Source organism: Aricia agestis, chromosome 8 (assembly GCF_905147365.1).
Source record: "Aricia agestis chromosome 8, ilAriAges1.1, whole genome shotgun sequence".
NCBI lineage: Eukaryota > Metazoa > Arthropoda > Insecta > Lepidoptera > Lycaenidae > Aricia > Aricia agestis.
This window is the reverse complement of record NC_056413.1, coordinates 2,063,083-2,076,667: the sequence shown is the minus strand read 5'-3', so window position 1 is coordinate 2,076,667 and position 13,585 is coordinate 2,063,083. Positions and strand designations below refer to the sequence as shown.

General features: G+C 37.1%; 1 protein-coding gene across 1 annotated transcript in view; it reads right to left on the bottom strand.

Moving 5' to 3' along the window:
* Nucleotides 1-2,264: 2,264 nt before the first annotated feature.
* LOC121729629 (neuroligin-4, X-linked-like) overlaps nucleotides 2,265-13,585 on the bottom strand; it is a 106,242-nt gene continuing 94,921 nt past the window's right edge. Inside the window, exons 10-11 of the mRNA XM_042118199.1 lie at nucleotides 7,916-8,034; nucleotides 2,265-4,003 (exon numbers count right to left, since the gene is read on the bottom strand). Of these exons, the coding sequence (XP_041974133.1) occupies nucleotides 3,036-4,003; nucleotides 7,916-8,034 (1,087 nt within the window). The 3' untranslated portion in view covers nucleotides 2,265-3,035. The remainder of the gene's footprint in view (nucleotides 4,004-7,915; nucleotides 8,035-13,585) is intronic.

Below are 13,585 nucleotides of genomic sequence, written 5' to 3'. Positions count from 1 at the left end.
TAAGGGCATTTAGTCATTTCTTCCCTGATAATTTGAAAGACCCTTGCAACTCACCTACATCGAACATCAAACTCAATTTATTTGTATCTAAGTACAAATAATCAATTTCATCAAATCATCATCTGGATAACTTTTGTAAGTAAACATAAAGTCCACATTTTTTTAATGCAAATCATTTTTCCTGTCCTAAAGTAGGCAAGGCAAGAAAACGCAAATTTTTAAAAAAGTTATTTAGCCACTTCATCTCTCCTTACCTGCAATTTAACTACACGATAGTATTTTCTTTCTTCTTTGTGTTAAGCTTCATACAAAACAAGAGCGGTCCGTTATCGTAGATAAAATTTTAAAATATTATCTTTGCTGTGTGACGAACCTAAACCTATTTTATTATTAGCAATTTTTATTCTTATAATTTTATTCTAATCCTACCTACTATTAGGAATTATCTAGTCTTCATACTCAGTCATATTGTATGCGTCTTCTAAAAAAAGTACACGCTTTTTAAGTTTATATTATGACTGTGTGATACTTTTACTTAGTGAAAAATTCAATAAATTCAAGAAAATCTAGCTTATAAAGTTTCTCAAGTTCCAGAGGAATAACTTTGAGAAAGGTACACTTTTAAAAGAAAATAGTGTCAACTGCAAAAAGCACTTTACTTTAAAAGGATAAGCATGACCTCCTTACACTCTCAAAGCTTAAACACTTTTTGTTGAAACTAAATCAAGTTTTACTTGATGCTAATTAAAAGTAAGTTTAAAAGTTGCTAGTCATAATTGGATCTATCATGTAATATAGAAACTAATATTTAAGTGTAATTTCCAACACCCTGTAAAAATGGAACAACTAAATATATGACAACATTTTTGAAATCGCTTAACCTGGTTCAACTCAAAAAATAATGAAATCGTCTTGGATAAAAATTTCAGCAACTTCTTTTGATATAATACGAGTACTGTATTTTCACTTTTTTTTTAAATAAGGGGGCAAACGAGCAACCTGATGGAAAGCAACTTCCGTCGCCTATGGACACTCGCAACATCAGAAGAGCTGCAGGTGCATTGTCGGCATTCCAAGAGGGAATAGGGGAGGGTAGGGATGGGAAGGGTAGGGAATAGGGTAGGAGATTGGGTCTCCGGTAAACTCACTCACTCGGCGAAACATAGCGCAAGCGCTGTTTCACGCCGGTTTTCTGTGAGAACGTGGTATTTCTCCGGTCAAGCCGGCCCATTCGTGCCGAAGCATGGCTCACCCACGTCTAAGTCACTGTTACTATTTTACTGTTTGAACAAAGTGTACAACCAAAATAATTAATTTCCCACCCCTATAATACCATCCTTCCCCATCAAAAGATACAATATATAAAAGCACGAAAATAGAGAATAAAGGAAGGGTATAATAAGCCAAAGGAATATAAGAGCGCTCTAGTAAGGGTTTATTTCAGACCAGACTGTCCCTTAGGACCGTCAAGTACCAAGGGAGCTATATTTTGTAAGCTCGCAACAGACTATTTCGCACTAGAATATATTATAACGGAATATGGGGTACGTTCTGAAATGTTGCACAGTATACTGGTCACTGGTCAGTGGTCATGACGTCGAGAATTGACGTCATACTGTTAATTTGTTATATCGTCCGAAATATTCTTGCCAGTTCATTGCTGCATTGGTATCACTCTGTTGAGATGAGTTGTTTCAAGTCATATACTACTAATACCTCATACCTGTCTCACCAGAGTAATATTATATCGTCCTATTTAGAAATAATGAGCACTGGCTGGGCGCGCTGGGTTTTATTTCGGAACTCACATATGAGTATTTTTTATCTATGGACGCACTTCGTTAGTCTGGCTCCGCAGTAAGTGCCCGAAGGACTTGAGTGCCAGACAACGAAAATATTATAATTCAATTATTTTATACCATGTTCATTGTTCATATTATATTTGAGATTTTTATTATAATATGAAACACATATTACACATTCATGACCCAGGAACATTGATTCGAGTGTAACCTCCACCCGGTTTGGTTATTCGCTCAACAACTGAGCCATAGAGGTAGTCTAATAGAAGAAGGAATGGGAATAATACACGAAGTATTCACGATTGTTTATTTTGTCGTAATATTTTTTTTGTATTTGATACTTGTCATAAGATACTTACGGTTACAAAGAAATCGTTCAACAAGTCGATTAATCAGTTCACGATTGACACAAAATCTATATCTAAAGACCCTCCACGTTGGTCAAGGATGGATTACCATAGACGATTCACTTTGCTGGTCATTACCATGATTGAAAAGCTGTCTTTATCGTGAACATTCGACATCGATCATTTGCAATCATAGATGAATATGGCCATCACGTAGTCGATTGTCCATCATGGACCAACGTAGAGGCATAACAACGTAATACACAAAGTATGAAAACATCAAAGTATTCGATCAAAGTAACAACCAATTTAATCACTTTCGTAACATTTTCATAGACTAACACGGATATTCATATCCTGAATTCTGAGAAATATCGTTAATTGGAACTTTTAAAACAATACAACCACAGTCATTAAAAAAAAAAATAACCTGTACAATGTACCGCGATTAAAACGCAACAATTTTCAACATTAACTTCTCATCCAAAACAAAAGAAGCCCTAAACGATTATAAAGACGATTATTTTGTCGTATTGAGGTAAATATAGGACAATTTGACACGCAATCTTTACAGTACAGTCTTTAATCACTAGTTTATGTACATTTATTTGAAACTTCGTATTACTAGAAGTAAATTTTTAATTAACGTCCGATTTACTCGATCATGTAGGAGGTATATAATTAATTGATTCATTCTAAAATCGTGGTATCCCGTGAACCCATTTCATGGAGGCTATACTATTTACATTTATTGACTAGAATTTACACTATAGAGTCACTTATTTACATTTTCGTCGCGATATTTACAACTATGCACTCCGTGAATTGTGTCTCTGCCACAATGATAAGTATCACTTTATACATAATTGTAAATATCTTCTATTTCTCATGCGTTGATCTCCGACATGGCCGCCTGCGGGATTCGCGACTTCTGGAAGTGCTGGGAGGGTGATGATGATGGGACCGAGCCGTTGCCTGGAGTTTGCGACTGGCCAGTCTGCGCCTGGACGTCCGGTAAGTTCCCGCTGCTCATAAACGTCGCATTCTTGGGCAAGGTCATACAATTCGACGCGCTGCAGATCTGATTCTGGTAGCTGAAGCCGACCTTTCTCGGTAGCGTCGTGCACTGACCTCTGTTGGTCGGACTCGATTGCTTTAAATTCGACATTTGAATTCCCGTATGGCACACGTTCGGGCAATTCGCACTCGTGAAATGCGGCACTCGATTCGTCATCGCGATAATTGCGGATTTGTCCTGATGGTCGATGTCGACTATCGTGCTGGAGCTTTGGGAGTGGCCGACGAAGAAGTGCTGATGCTTCGACGCGCCGTCGAACGTGGAGTGATTCCGTTTCTGCTGCTGGAGCGCCTTCACCTGTAATCTCGTTTTGTCCCTCTGGTAGTACACTCCGGCAAATATAAGCACGTTCAGGATCAGCAGAGAGCATCCTATAGCGATAGTGACGCTTAAAGCGGTAGAGTATGCCGTGTACCCCGCGACTTCCAAATTAGAAACGTCCTGACGGGAATCGTTCCGACTTTGAGTGACAAGCGAGTCGGGTCGCGGGGACACGACGCTGATGCAGGTCGTGACGTACGTCTCTATTGTCGTGGACGGGTCGAGGGACATGTTGGGTCGCCGGTACGTCTCGAGCGTCGGGTCGTAGTAGTTGGCGCGGGTCAGCGGGTCGGGCCGGACGAGCCCGTCGTACAGTTCCATGTCGTTGTGGTTCCGGAACAGGTTGTGTTTCGCGACGACGTCTTTCATCCCCGCTCTGTGGATTTCCGGTATCAGCCGCAGCCACACTGACAGCTGATGGGCGCGATAATGGTTCTTCATGCGGGGCTTCATCCCTGCGAATAAATAAGCTTTGAATAATCAGCGTGAAAGCTGTTTGCGTAAAGCGAAGTTAATTAATTCATATTTTAATTAATGGTACAAATATGAAAGTAATTTACAGCTCATAAGCTTTAATTAGTTTGATTGTAATTAATGAATCATCCTTTTTACTTCAGTATTTACATAGTATTTTGTGTTTATAATTATTTAATTTAGATAATGTATTTGTATAGGGCTAATCCCAAAGTAAGATTGACGGTGTCCACCTACTCACAAGCCTACACGGTACACAAAAAGCCATCTAAAATTATAAGTAAACCGTTTTAAAAGTTAAAAGTAAACAGGCCTCAGAGCCGCGTAGAAAAAATCTACCCTGTTCGATAAACTCGGTCCAGATCAATAAATACAAAGTAGATTTCCGCGTTAACCTTATTTGCCATGAACGGAAAATCAATTAATAATTACGTGCTTTTGTTTGCACATACGCAATAAAATGGCTTTTAGTCATTTCATGTTGACATTATGACGTTTTATATTGTGCATTAACGTTGGCAATCATTAATCATCTATTTTGATAGTTCCGTGATTCGTGAACCGTATTATGATAAAATAAATGTTTCTTTATTATAACAAAGTTTATTTTGTGTATTGGTTTAATATTTCCCGTTCCGCGTACTACATTATGATAATGTAATTATTATGTAAGACAATAAATTATGTATAATTATATCCGATAAATTCATTGTTATGTTTGTTAAAGTTTTCTAGGATATATGTACGCTATTGCATAGAGCATGTTATAGATTATTAATTGCACAAAAATCCCAAAGTACATTCTAGATATTACGTATCCCAGGAGATTATCTCTGGTAGATACAGTAGCAGTAAATAGAAGTGCTAAAAATACAGTATCATAGTTATTTTTTCCCAAAGATAAAACAAGCGCTGTTATTCTAATACTCGCTCTACGTTTAGATAATATTTTGACATCTTTTAGATCTTTTATCTTTCCTTTGATCTTCTTTTGATCCTTTTGGGTCAGACGGAGACTTTTGGGCGTGTTATTGACGTGTTTCAAACCTCCGATATCTTCGTCTTTTACACCTGTCTAGCCGCAAACTTGGGGCAAAATAATATGAACTTTAATATCAGTTAACATGGTTGAGTTTCCTTCAACTGTTTGTGTACTTTAGCTGCCTAGTATCATAACAGATGCTTCGAGAATAACAAAGCATGTTTCGGATTTAGGTGCCTAAACACTACAGTTTATTATCTATAAGCCTGTGAAGCATCTAACGGGATGAGGTTTTATTAACGCTTCAATGCCTTGACATCTATAGATTTCACTGATACATGAAACAAAGGATGAAGCTTCGATGTTAACAAATCTGTAGGCAGGCTTATGTAAATATTTTAGTTATTCATAGAAAGTTAAATAGAATAAAGGATATCATAATAGAATCACTTTACAAAATCTTGATTTATATTTTCAATTAACACGATAAATCAGAGCTAAACAGAATATCTATGAAATCTTTGCTGAATTCTAAATAGTACTATTAATGATTTAAAATCAAATGCACAATGCTTTGCAAAATAAATCCAATATTGCTATAAGTGCATGTCATGCCAAATAAAATACAAACACAATTATTACTGCTTTGTCCTAGATCCATTTAATCCTAAATCATTAATTAAAATGATTTAGGATCAAATGCTGTACTATAGAATTGATATTGTCATGTTATAGGTGTAATTATTGTATTTTTAAATAGATTTTTTTTTAATGCTTAACGAAATAAAATCGATATTGACATGAGTGCATTGAGCCAAATAAAATAAAATCATTAGTTTATCCTAGATACTATTAGATAATTTAGAATCAAGTGCTATACTATACACTTAAACTGAAACTATAGATATAGTCGTCAATTTTTGTAACAAAATTATTATTTTTTAACAAAAAATTAAAACCGACTTCCAAGGTAAAAACAAAAATAATATTCTTAAACATAATCTAAAAAGAATCAAATAATTCTTATTCCTTATTATAGTGCCGTTTTCAGACTTCGCCTAAACCTCAACTATTTCTGTACTCAATCTTCGTACTTTTGAAGTCGCTACCAGAAAAAGTTCTGAGATCCTTGGCATAGAACTTACGCTAAGATAAGCTGGTACCGACATCAAAAGCATGAAGATTGAGTACAGAAATACTTGAGGTTTAGGCGAAGTCTGAAGACGGCACTATAATAAGGAATAAGAATTGTTTGATTCTTTTTAGATTATGTTTAAGAATATTACTTTTGTTTTTACCTTGGAAGTCGGTTTTAATTTTTTGTTAAAAAATAATAATTTTATCCTTTTTAGTTACCTATGAGACCACAAGGCTATATTACTTATAGCTCGTTGTCTTAGAGTTGTACATATTATTACTAGCGGTCGCCCGCGGCTCCGCCCGCGTGGATGTCGGTTACGACTGCAAAAAGCCTACCCAGGAAAGACTCGGTCAGCAAAATGATTCCCAGGTCAATTCACAGACTCCAACACTGACATCGACGACGCGGACGCAGTCAGTATCCGAAGGGATGCATATAGTGCACACTGCACAGATTGTCTTCCTCCCGCACACGCACCCCCGCTTGGTGACACCCACAGACCTATCGTTATATTTTAATTTTGCTATAATTTCAAAACTAAACGTCCAATTTTAATCATTTAAAGACCAAATGTTATTTACATAAACTGTACTTAGTGATGAAATAATTTATTTTCATAAGATTAATAGCATAAGTAAAATAAACGTGTTTAAATGTAGTCCAAAAAAATTCAAGATTTTTAAATAAAAAAATGGTTATTGTACTTCACTCGACATAGATAAGTATAGTGTGCCGCGGACTTTTTTGTAGATATTTATAAGATCTACAATTACTTAAAACATTTATGGTTCTATCTTTTATAGTTTCGGCAGCGTACGCAAAATAAGTAACTTTTCTGGTTGATTTTACACCTGGTGTCCGAAAAACCCAAATATATTACGAAACCCAATTTTTTCCAAAATAAAATTTAGCCTATGTTCAGCAGAAATAATATAGAATCCATTGGCTTTTGCTTGGAGTAGTTTAAATAAAGCCAAAATCCTCGAACTTGTATCTATAAGGATTCAAAAGTTCTGTTGGGTACCTTCGGAACAAGTAAGGAAAAAGTAAGATTTTGCACCAGAATAGGGTACATTCTGGTGCAAAATCTTACTTTTTGGTAGTATATGCCTAAAGCACTTCAGAAAAAACCGAAATCACTATATGTTTCCATATTAATTTTGAGGAGTTCCCTCGATTACTCATGGATCCCATCATCAGGTCACCACTTTTATGAACATGGTACCAAACTCGAGTTAAACCCTATACAACACAAAAATAATTTTGTAAATCGGACCACAAACGGCTGAGTAATCGTTGAACATACATAAAAAAAATACATACAGCCGAACGTATTACCTCCTCCTTTTTGGAAGTCGGTCAATAAAATCAATATTATCATGAGTGCATGTAAATTTTGCAATCGCTGCCGGAGTCATCGGAGAGATTATTGGAAACGAGCGTTTTATACCAGCTGTTACGTACGCCATTTGCTAGCTGACAAGACTTAAAAGTTAAACCAATTTCTGAGCTATTAGATATTCTTATTTTGAGATTTCTATGATTTATAGCCAATGCAAAATTCTTTATTCTGGTAAATTACAGTAGTGTTATATTTTTTACTTTTAAATTAGGTTCCAATATAATATTTTGGCTTCGGAATAATACTGGTTTTAATTTTGATTGTTGGCACTTGACAGATGTGATTGAACATAGATTTTATGAATTTATTTTTTTCATTAATTTGTACTTCTATCTTGAATTTATGAAATTCAAAAAACTAATATTTACCGATTTCCAAATATTTCTGATGAAGTGTGTCGTACTCGTCCCACACGATGCTCTTGAATTTATTCCTCTCTCTGGAAATTGGTAGAATGGCTTCCTGTTTCTGTGCTTCATTGGGGTTCCTGTTGACAAAATACACTTCTTACTTACATTCACATTAAGACCCCTTTCTGAGAAACCAATGTTTATGAATAATCTAATATATAAAATTCTCGTGTCACAGTTTTCGTTGCCATACTCCTCCGAAACGGCTTGACCGATTCTCATGAAATTTTGTGAGCATATTGAGTAGGTCTGAGAATCGGCCAACATCTATTTTTCATACCAAAAATTATTTATATGGCAAAACAACGTTGGCCGGGACACTACTTTAGATTTCATCATAACATGTTCATGAATGTAGGGTTAAGGTTTTTTAGCGGGGTTGAATACTTTTTTGGAATGGGTAATCTGATAGAATATTATGAATTCTGTGGCTCAGCAGAGAAATTAGTGTTCTTTCTACCGCACGTTTCGTTTTTCACTTCTACCGGAGCTCTAGAGAGCAACCATTTTTTTTTGCAATTATTCCAAAATTAAAAACCTTCAAATTAAGAGATAAAATTCAGAACATGTTTACTTGAATTGAATCAAAATATGTAGTTGGATATTTGAACGCGTTTACTATATTAATTATGTAACTTTATGTTCCTAACAAGTTTTCTCAGTCCCATGTGTGATGACTGTAAACTTTAGCATCCATAAATCATCATTATAAATTAGTATTAAATATTTGTGAATAAATTCGGTTTAGGCGGCAGCTGGTGGCATCGGCGGTGAGCCGCGCCGGGCTGGTGGTTTTATCATATTATATTATCTGAAAATTATATTATGATATTTTCAATTTGGCGCATCATTTTGATCTGCACGAAATGAATACGGTTACGTTCTATCAGAGAAATTAATTGGTTCTAATTGGGTCATGTCAAGCCTAGACTTAGATTACGACCGTTGACTTGACATAATCCGACCAAATGGCAGCAGCCGCCATCTGTTTAAGAATAAATTTATCTGATAAATACAGTATAAGACAAGATCAAATATGTTTTACAGGGATATTATAGAATGACAACCAGGGGGCCTAGACAAGCGGCTGCAAGCGGTAAGCGATTATCGTAAACGCCAACGCCACAAAATTTATGGGATTTGACATTACTATTTGCTCGAGAAGCGATGACTTATGTCAAACTGCATACATTTTGTTAGCGTTTACGATAATCGCTTGCCACTTGTCTACTAGGGCTTGTCTGCAACAGCTCGACCTTTGCGTATATATATTTATATCGCGCGGAAAACGTAAATTTTTCCGAAATGGAAAATATCCTATGTCCGTCCCCGAAACTAAAAGTATTTTCGTATCAATAAGAAGGGGTGATAAAAAACATACACTATTTTAAATCAAGTGTGTATATAATTATAACTTTAGCTTTTTATTTATTGCACATTATTATTTTCTCGAAATTTAATACCTCGATCGTGGGAATCACAGACACAATAGATTTTCAATTGTTATACGGCTGCCGCTTGGGGATTGATGGGTTAAGAAAATAGTAAACACCTTTTCAGTGTAGTCCCTTGATATTTTAATCGAAGTAGCTGAAAATGTAGATAAAGAGATACCTAAAGAAAAATAAGTGCCACATTTCTTTCTCTTGGATATTTTGATTATATAAGATAAATATTATTTTATTTTCATAAATAAGATGGTAACAAAACGGATAAAAATAATTGTTATATCTAACCTAGAAATATTATTATCATAAACGTAGCTTCATATTTTTGGTTCTTACAAAAGTTATTCCAACTTACATCCTTCCTGTATCATTTCATATTAATGTGCGTATTATATAAATAGGAAACCGTTGAAAATACAACGCTTAGAAAATGGATGAGAAAGGAAAACGGAATTCCGTATTATTTTTACATTACTTTTTTCTTTGATGTAAATAAATACGTTCAATTTGTAAAGAGGTCAAAGCAATTTAGAATTTTGATAATATTTTTTTAAAAGGGAAGCCCGCAAAAATAAGGAAAAATGGCACAAAAGAAATAAATTCGATTACTGTCTCCCGCACGGGTTTCGGTGACGGTGACCGATTGATTGAAATAAGAGCCAGCTAAGCAGGAGATGTGATGGTTGACTCAAATGCACAAGAGCATTTTCTTACTTTACTTTCATAAGAGAGTCGGATGACCGTCACGACTTGCAAAGGGCTCAGGTGCAGCAGGCTTAGCATAGTCACCATAAAAGCGGTTTCTTTGTACGGAAGAATAGACAGAGTGACAGACAAAGGTATTCCGCTATTTTATCAGTAAAATCTATGAGTATTTCCATTCTTTCCCGTTTCTTATGTTGTTACGCTAATCCTGCAGGACCAACTCTTCTTGTTGATGCATGGATCACATATTTTCTTGTGAGGCAGTCAGGTGATCAGCCTGCCTTGATTTATGTTGATATTCTCCTCACTCCTCAGTAATAAAAGCTTTTTTTAAAAAAAAAAAATATTACTTGTTTCACTTAAAATGATTTAAGCTTCGAGTATCATTTATTCGACAAAAGATCGTCCTTTTTGCTATTGTCAAGTAAGTTTCGTCCGTCTTCATTCCTTTGTTAGTCCTGCTACACACGTTACGATCAAACTGCACAGTTTTGTTATGGAGGACATAATTAATTAATTTCAATTTCTTTTTTTTAAGACATACACATCATAGCACACACACTAAATCAATAGCTATTGTGTGCGTGTTTTTTTTTTCAATTTGATGGAAATAACCTCTTATAACGCTAAGTACTCACATACGGTTTTACTCGATCGAGCAATCACGTCGAGCAAGCCCGCGGCTTGGGCTTTCGTCCACAAATTCAGCATCACTCTATCGAGTTAACTCGCCGTTCAGTATTCAGCGAACCGTTCGAGCCAAAATATGTCTGTTCAACTAAGGAGAAGGTCGACTTGCACCACTCGAAGTCGCGTCCACACGCTTTAGTAAAGGTCGACGGCTCGCGTCGAGTAAGTTTGAAGGAAACATTGAGCCGGCCTTCGAGATGCGAGTTTTGAGGTCCACATGGTGGTTTTTGCTCGATTTGGAGTAAAACTATCGAGCAAAACCATTTTGGAGTACTTAGCATTAGACTCAATTTACATTGCGACCAATGTTTTTGAATGAGCCACTCAAATCCAAATGATGCAAGTTTGGAAGCAGTTCAATACCGCGGGCGGCAAGTCTGTCAACTCAACGTATGTTTGCGTGAGTAGTAAATAAAGTTTAGTTGCGGATGGCACTAAAATGCTTCGCTTGATATTATCGCTTTGTTTCGTCACAAGGTGGCTATTAAAGTCTAGTGTGGTCGAACTGTACAGTTCCGTCGTCTGTAGCGGGCATAACACGGTCGTTTGTAAGTTCTTTGTTCATAATACATTATCGGGCATTGTTACGTCTGTCAGAGCCACGGCGTTCATTAACCGCTATAATTGTGATTTAATTACTTTTTCTAATTGAGGGTCTAACTATTATACAAAATGGAAAAGGAATTTTACTAAATGCTGTAATTGGATAAAAATTGTATTTATAAAGCGAATTGAGCAATTACAATTTTTAAACTCTATGTAGTTTGAGTAAGGTAAGATTTTGCTCGTATATTTTAGTACGCATACAATTTCGCTTTTCTAGAGATATCCTTACTAGATCCTCCGGAAACATAATTTCATAGACATTCTCATAACCATTAAAAGAGATTTCTTAATAACCGCAAGTATTTCCATTAGAATGTAAAATTAAAATTTTGAATATTGCCTTATTCTTGTATATTTCAATAAAGAATGTAAGTATGTATATTGTTACGTGCTAGGGTTCGAGGATTTGGAGAGAAAGACCTGGTGACTCTCTTGAAGACTTTATTAACACTGCACTAAACACTAGGTCACAACACTTAGCACTAGGTCCAATCACTAAGCACTATCACTGTCCTAGGTCGTAGCCAAGTCGCAGGTTTCACTGGTTCACTCACTATTGATCACTTGTGTTCACTCCGAAATCGCCTTGATGAAAGCTCGAAACAAACTGAACTGCCGGACCTGCCTGCGGCTCTTTTTATATGGCGAGACGAATTCCAGAAATTTCCCGATTCACGTAAACAAGTAAACAACCGTGGGAAATTTCTAGGAGGCTCGGGAATGTACCACAATAAAACTGCCGTCCTTGCGATAAGTGCAGTAAGTTGAATTTAATTTAGACCTTATGGACTCAGTCATAAGGTCTAAATTCAAACACGCTAACAAATAAAGGGTAAACACGTAAACAAACATTGGACCTTTTTAGAAGGTTCGAGTATGTACTTGCGCACCACGTGTCCGTATACCATGTACCGTAACACTACTCCCCTCTTAGAGATGCTAGTCCCGAGCATCATTGTTACTGCCATGGTAACGCGCCAGACGGTCTATGTGTACCACTTTGAATGTCCCTCTTGGTTGCTTTTGAATCCTGTAAGTCACGTCATTCAATCGGGTAACCACTTTGTATGGGCCGTCCTACTTGGTCTGCAACTTTGGAGATTTGCCTTTTCGGCGAGTTGGGTTGTGCAGCCACACCAGTGACCCTTCTTCGAAGCCGCTTGTATTCGATTTCCGGTCGTATCTGGTCTTCATGTTCTCACTTGACTGTAACCCATTTTCCCGAACCATGGTGTGTATATAGCGCATCTTTTCCCTTAAATCGCAGACATAATCAGGTACGGTCTTTGGTTCTTCCGGTGATCCTCCTGTCAAAAGGTCTACTGGTACTCGTAGTTCTCTACCGTAATTGACATACGCCGGGGTAGCTTTTATGCTCTCATGCTCGGCGGTACGGTACGACAGAAGGAAGAGTGGTATATACTTGTCCCAGTCCTTTTGTTTGTCATCTACCAATTTCGCCAAATGCCTCTCAAGGGTCTGGTTAAATCTCTCAACCATTCCATCAGACTGTGGATGGTACGCGGTGGTCCTCGTTTTATGCATTCCCAAAATTCTGCACACTTCCTGGAAGACCTGCGATTCGAAATTCCTGCCCTGATCGGAATGGATTTCTAGAGGCACACCAAAGCGAGATATTACTTCTTCGACTAGCTTAGAAGCAACTGTTGTAGCTTCCTGGTTTGGTATGGCGAACACTTCGGGCCATTTGGTGAAGTAATCCATGACAACCATGAAATACTTGTTTCCTGATTCCGTTACAGGAAATGGCCCAGCTACGTCAACTGCGATTCGTTCCCACGGTGCGCCAACGTTATACAAGTGCAGGCTCCCACGGCTCCTTGTCTGTGGTCCCTTCACTGCAGCGCAAGTAGTGCATTTGCGGCACCAATCCTGTACATCGTCTCGACAATGCAACCAGTAGAATCGTTCTTGCACTTTTGTTAACGTCCTCTTTACTCCTAGATGACCTCCTGATACGCCATCATGCATTTCACGGAGAACATCCGGTACTCTCGTTCTTGGGACCACTATCTGAAGATGGAACTCTCTACCGTTAGTCTTCTCCCATTTCCGGTAAAGTATTCCGTTTTGAAGAATCAGACTGTCCCATTGCGCCCAGTACGCCTTAGTGACAGCGCCAGTGGGTGCAACCTCACTCCAGATTGGCTTTACGTCA